General features: G+C 36.5%; 1 protein-coding gene across 1 annotated transcript; it reads right to left on the bottom strand.

Moving 5' to 3' along the window:
• Positions 1 to 2,317: 2,317 nt before the first annotated feature.
• On the bottom strand, positions 2,318 to 3,969 carry LOC147386446 (uncharacterized). The gene has a single exon (XM_086422053.1). The coding sequence runs from the start codon at positions 3,855 to 3,857 to the stop codon at positions 2,607 to 2,609; it is 1,251 nt and encodes a 416-aa protein (XP_086278179.1). The 5' UTR covers positions 3,858 to 3,969; the 3' UTR covers positions 2,318 to 2,606.
• Between the last annotated feature and the right edge of the window lie 2,510 nt (positions 3,970 to 6,479).

The raw sequence follows: 6,479 nt of genomic DNA, 5'->3' as shown, positions 1-6,479 counted from the left end.
ATTTCTTTTAAAGTGGGAGGAAAGGTTCTTTATGCTCTTAGCAAGCGATCATATTTCCACGAAAGATCCTACCCCCCTTTAATGTACTTAATTGCATATGCATTATGGGATGAAATTATTATAGTTTTGTCTTCAAAGAGATGTTGGATATGTTCTTTGATTTGCTTTAAAATTGCTTCCCTTGGCATAGAAGAATTTTGGAAAATTCTTCTTTTTCTTTCATTCCTTAGGTGGGAAATTCGAGCACAAAAGGCAAGAGATACCAGGCTAGGGTCCGACTTGTAGCTTTTCTAGAAAATGTGAATGAGAATTTCATGACTTTTGAAAGAAATTGTAGCACAATCTACATTCATGGAGGAGCATCATCATCAGTATCTCTGTCTCAAAGTTGATAGGAAAAGTATGATTTATGAAAAATTGGATGTGATCATCTTTCATCCGGAATCATTTATTAATAATAAGTTCCACTAGTTATAGATATTTCAATATCCGGATTGAATCAAAATCGATCCTCTTAAGAATCTAAACTAACGTATAAATTCAGTTACATGGTATCAAGCTTATTTCGAGAGGCAAATGGTTCCACCAACCAACAAAAGCCATATACCACTACCCATAAAATCCAAAAAGAACTCTCAATCTGTCAACCTTCACTATTCTTGTATGCGGTACGCTTTTCCTTATTGAATTAAATTAAACCATAGGCTCCACTCCTAGTGGTGCCTTTCCATCAATTCCTTAAGTTTCGGTATTACCTCATTAATATTTTTTTTTTTTTTTTTACGCAGCTGGAACTGCAACTAATCATTATGAATCTGCCTATTTTAGTATTAGAATCGAATTGATTAAGAATTGGAACTATTGCATATGATTGTAATTAATACCCCTCTCTCGAAACGGACCTATTATACAAGGAATTACAAAGATAGTAAATTACAATTAGTTTTAATCAATCAACATCTAATCTATATTCTAATTGATGCTAATCCCCAACCTTCAATCATAAAATATTACAAAATAATGGCATGCATATGTAATACTTCCCTTAAAATTCATGGTGATCAGCAATCATCATGAGTTTGAGAAATATAATCATCAGACACCTAATTATATGCAGGAGACCTAGATGTGCTTCCTTTTAAGAGCGAGGATGGTTTCTTAATAAACAATTGCTGAGAAAAATAAAGATTAACTCAGATAGGGTAGAACCTGTAGAAAGAACATGGATCACTCTTGAGGTGAAATACAACAAGTCCTGATAACAACTCCAAAAATATCATTAATATCTTATCTATATATAATTAGAATGAGAAAATGACAAGTATTGTTGATCGAAATGCCAGTTAAATTAAAGATCCATTAGTGCATCAAAAGGAATCTATAAGCCATTTTATGAGTTTACGAAAATATCATGAAATTGTGACAGAGAATTAAATACATATGGACACACATACTGGAGGAAGAGAAGTGGAGTTGAATCCATGTAGTAGTGTAAAAACGATCATGGGCCCAGAACTAGGCAGCCCAATATTTAAATGCCGTCCAGGCTTTGGCCTTTCCTTTGGAAGCCTGATCCGAATCCAACCAGGCCTGCGCAATCTCATAACATTCAATAAGAGTGAAACGTCCTGCATGGGGTGTGGCTTAAAAATCAGACAGAAATCACACTTCTAATTTCTAACCGCACCCCATTAGCATTTTAGCCAACCCAGATTTAGCTAACGAATTTTGATAAAACCCAGTTTGTGGATAACGCACTTAACGCCATTTTCTCTCTCCTGCCCATTCTAAAATAAATAAAACCTTTTGATCTGAACACTATGTAACATTAAAAACATGATCTGATGCAATGCAATTGTAGAGGAGAAAATTATATGACCTTTAGTCACAAAAAAAAAATTATTTTTCACCATTGAATTTGATTTTTAAATTTTGGGTGCTTACTAGTCATCCATTGTCAACACCTTAGATCAGATTCAAAAAATAATATTTTTTTAATATATTTTTTTAAAATATGAATATTTTCATAAAATCTAAAAGGCTGTGTTATTGGATTGTAAATGTGATAATCAATATAGATCGAACGACACTTTTTAAGATTTAAAATCTAAAAAAATAAATATATGAGCAGCATGCATGAAAGAATCTCATTTGCAACACATGTCAAACGTTTGTTGGACTGTGAGCAAATGCGTCAAGTGCGTGTGCCAAAACTAAGTCATATTGTCTAATTAATACATATATATATATATATATATATATTAACACAAGAAAAAAGGAAATTATCTATGGAAGAAATAATGCTAGGTTTCCTCCACCAAAACCAAAAAGGGCTTGAGATTGATGTTTTAGTAATTTGTACTATGTAGGCATTTTAACAATTGCACTGGTTTTATCTGGTGTGGGTCCCAAACTCCTTCATTATGATCAAAATCATACGTAGGAACATCAAACCCAATTGTAACTACTAGTGTAGCAAAGTATCGCAGTGTAATGCTTATCCCCTTAGAAAAAACAAAAAAAGAACATGGTAGTAACGAAAGAGCAAGAAAGACAACAAACAGGCCGTTGGAGACAAAGGTCGTCCGCTCACAGACCGTTATGATTCATCTCTGTAGGTGCCACATTGTACGATGTAGGTTCTGCCACGTCACAACCTCCACCTTCCTCTGAAGCTGTACAATACTCATTCCCTCCCGCCACATTCTTCCGCCGTCATCCTCAGCATCATTGGTCCCACCATACCTTAATGCATCCCACGTTGATCCTCCAATCAGAGCCGCAGGATGAATGTGAGGGAAAGGTAAGAAAACACTGTGGACCACGATCTTCAAATTATGCATCACATCAGGGATCTTGATCCCCACGTAATTGATCCTGATTGGAGCAATTGCTGCTGCTGTCGTAACTACTAAAGTCTGACCGCGCTCTAGAGTATCAAATCTCGTCCCAGCTGGTAATCTCATCAGATCTGTGTGCATCAACAACCGATTCGGAACGATGTGAAACCTGACATTGTTAACGTACGCCTGTCCGCCTGAGAAGATGGACTTGTCGTCGAGAGTAAATACGGTCATGTTCTGAAGGTTAACCAGTTCGGCGTACTTCACTCTCAGCGCAAGTGAGAGGATACTGTAGCCATTGTTCCTCAAGCGCAAGATAGCGTCTCTTAGCATAAGGCGCATTATAGTCTGCGAGAGAGGTGGTGTGTGAGGGAAGAAGGACAATGGAGAATTCATCTTCTCGACATCGCAAGAGAGAGGAGAGATTAGGCCTTCGATGCGATGAATTACGATGAGGCCATTGTTGAAGAGTTCTGGATGTGTGATCTCAACTCCACCAACGAAGATGATCTTGGTAGTCTTGTTGTTGTTGTTTGCGATTGCAGAGGTGATTGTGATGCATCGACCAGGGATGATTGTCTCGATCTTGGTTCCGAAGTCGAATTTGCTTAGGTAATCGATTGAGAAAAGTCCTGGAACGATGTGCTCACGAAGGATGCGAGAGATCGAGCATGAAACACTGCAACTTCGGATAGCTTCGTCTGTCGGAGCGAAGAGTGTTGAAGGTCCGTCCCATGATGTGTAGATGGAGTTGGAGAGGGAGAGGGATTGAGCCGCCATGGCCAATTCTTCGAAGCCTAGACTTCTTAAGATCGGCTCCATCAGTGATGTCGGACTGAATTGTGATTCTTGGAGTTCTTGAGATGGTGATGGTATTGGTGATGGAGAAGGTGATGTTGATGGTGATGAAATAGAAGCAAAAGAGGCTTCCATTGCGATCGCGCTTGTTCTCGAGATGCAGAACGAAGAAAACACGATGGAGATGGTGAGAAGAGTGATTTGCAGACCCGCCATGATTTCTTGGATGAGAGAAGTGAACTGTACGAGAGAGAGATTTCAACTTTAAATAAGCGGATAGCGTGTTCTCGATGAGCAGTTAGAGAGTTCGCTAACGTTTTCTTGATTCATTACTACGAATTACGAAAGAAGAACGTCAAAGGGTGGTTCTATTTGCACTCACCATTTATGCTCAATGCACCCACTCACTTTATAAGAGTCGTCCTGGGGTGACAAAGGATTTACAGTGATTCTCACAATTCTGACGTGGAGCGCATGCATAACTGTGGATGGTTTTTACTCATACCGGAGGAAATACATTTATGGTTATGTGCCCATCCACGTCAGACTTGTGAGAGTTACAGTAAATATCGTGTGTTATTCCAGCATTTTCCTAAAAATAAAGGATAGCGCAGAAGTAACATTAAAATGTACTTGTACATTTTGATGTGGTGGTGCACACCTAATCATAGTCGCTTTTCATTCGGATACGAGTGAAAAGTATTAATCGTTATTTGTGCACCACCACATCTGAATGTCAAAATCAATGTACATTTTAATATTAATCCAGCACGACTCAAAAATAAAAGTATAAAACCCACTCCAACATTGTGTTAAGTGGTGTACTAAACACAGATGGTGAGTGCAAATAACTTGGCCAACCTAATCGTCTTCTACTGCCCATCGCCATCAAATAGTTCTAGCAATTCGCGAATTGAATGAATTATTAAAGAAGTTAGTTTCATGAGTCAGACTAATTGCACACATCGAAATGGCTCATTGCACCCACTAAGTGATTTTTGAAAAAAAGAATTATCATTTTACCCTTGTAATTTTGCTAGTCATACTCACCATCACCTTTCGAACAAAAAACCCAGAACGCACTTCTTTCTTCCTTCTTTCCTTCCTTCCTTCTTCTTCCTTCCTTCCTTCCTTCCTCCTCCTTTTCTTCTTCTTCTTCTTCTTCTTTTTCATCTCTTTTTGAATTTTATGAAAAGATGAATCAATGGATATTAGGTTTTAAGATTTTTTTTAAGTTATCTTATTTATTTTACTTTTTTACATTGAATCGCCATGGAAAATGGAAAAACCACTATTAAAACTTCAAAACATCGATTTTAAATCAAAGAACTCAAAGATTTTTTGATAGATTATTCAGTAGGTTTAGATCAATTTTGTTTTAAAAAATTTGATAGGTACCTCCCGAATATTACAAAACAAGTTCAGTAAGTACCTACCGAAACAAAATTTTCTATCGACCATTGTAAAATCGATTCAATAGGTAACTATTGAACAAAACTTTCTCATGTGAACGGCTTTGATTTGATAGGAAGTGTTAAGGTAAGAAAAACACCTAAGATCAAATCTCAAAACCCTCATTTAAATCTTTCAAGATGCAAAGAAGAAGAAGAAGAAATAAATAAGAGAGGGGGAAAGGAAAGAAGAAGAACAAAAGATGAAGAAGAATATATGAAAAAATAGTTTGGTACCTTTAGGTGTGTGCAATAAGCAATGGAGGTTAAAACAGATTTATAAGGATCGTGCAAATGGATATTGTAAAGTTAAGGTGGGTGTGGATACATGATTTTTTATTTTCAAAGATCACTTCTACGAAGGTTCGGAGTTGCAACCATTCATTTTTGTAAAAGGGTGTGAATGGTCACCCAATGTACATTTTTAGAAAAAGTGTCATTTTTGGCGTTTAGTGACTCTCATATGGATAAGATATTGATCCACCTAAGATCGAGGTAAGTGGTCCGGTTAGAGAAAGGGGAAGGTGTTAAACACCTTTTTCTCTCCACCAATTGGTGGTAACCGCAAAATAACTCAGTCATTTCAAAATAGAATAAATAAATAAAATAGTGCCCTAAGTAAAGATTTGCTTTTGACTCGGATTATAAAATCAACTCATTAAAGGAGATGATCCTTATAAACATCTAGTATTGGGAACAACATATGTTTTTTAAAAGTGTTGGCTAATGATTATGGGTCCATTCTCATAGGTTGAGAAGGACCTAAATACTGATTGCTTCCAAACAAGTTAATAAGTTTAAAACGATTTTCTTTTGAAGGTGGTTACAACTCCTATACTTTCAACCGAATCGAAGTCTGATCTATTAAAAATAGGGGAAGGGGAGCATTACATCGTAGAAGCTTTCTAAAAGAAAAATCAAAGAAATGAAGGGGGAGGTAGAAGAGGGAAATTGAGAAGGAAGAGAGAAAGAGGTATGTTATCCTCAACCCTACCTTGAGACCTTGGCTTCTTCTTCTTCTTTTCATTCATTTTTCTTCTCCTATTTTTCTTATATTTTGAGTCTTTAGTGAATTATGAGAGTGTAATTTTTAGGGTAGATGAAGTAAGAGGAGTAAAAAAGAGATAAGTTGAGAGTTGAGAAAATTAAGTTTTTTTTTTCTTTTTTAGACTTAGACTTGGTACCTATTTTAAAAGGTGAGGGGACTATTTATAAGTATTGAGGATTATTTTTTGAGAATAGGACAGGGTGAAAAGATAGAAAAGTAGAAAATGGTATAGGGTTTGAGGGTGAGGGTTGTGAAATTTTAGGTAAAGAGGATGATATTTGTGGAAGGGAGGTAAATAGATGGTTTTTGTATCCAAATAGGTTGGATCCACCCCAATCC

This window comes from Akebia trifoliata, chromosome 14, assembly GCF_017979445.1.
Source record: "Akebia trifoliata isolate Shusen 1 chromosome 14, ASM1797944v1, whole genome shotgun sequence".
NCBI lineage: Eukaryota > Viridiplantae > Streptophyta > Magnoliopsida > Ranunculales > Lardizabalaceae > Akebia > Akebia trifoliata.
The sequence above is the reverse complement of the archived record's forward strand: the minus strand, read 5'-3'. Positions and strand labels throughout refer to the sequence as shown.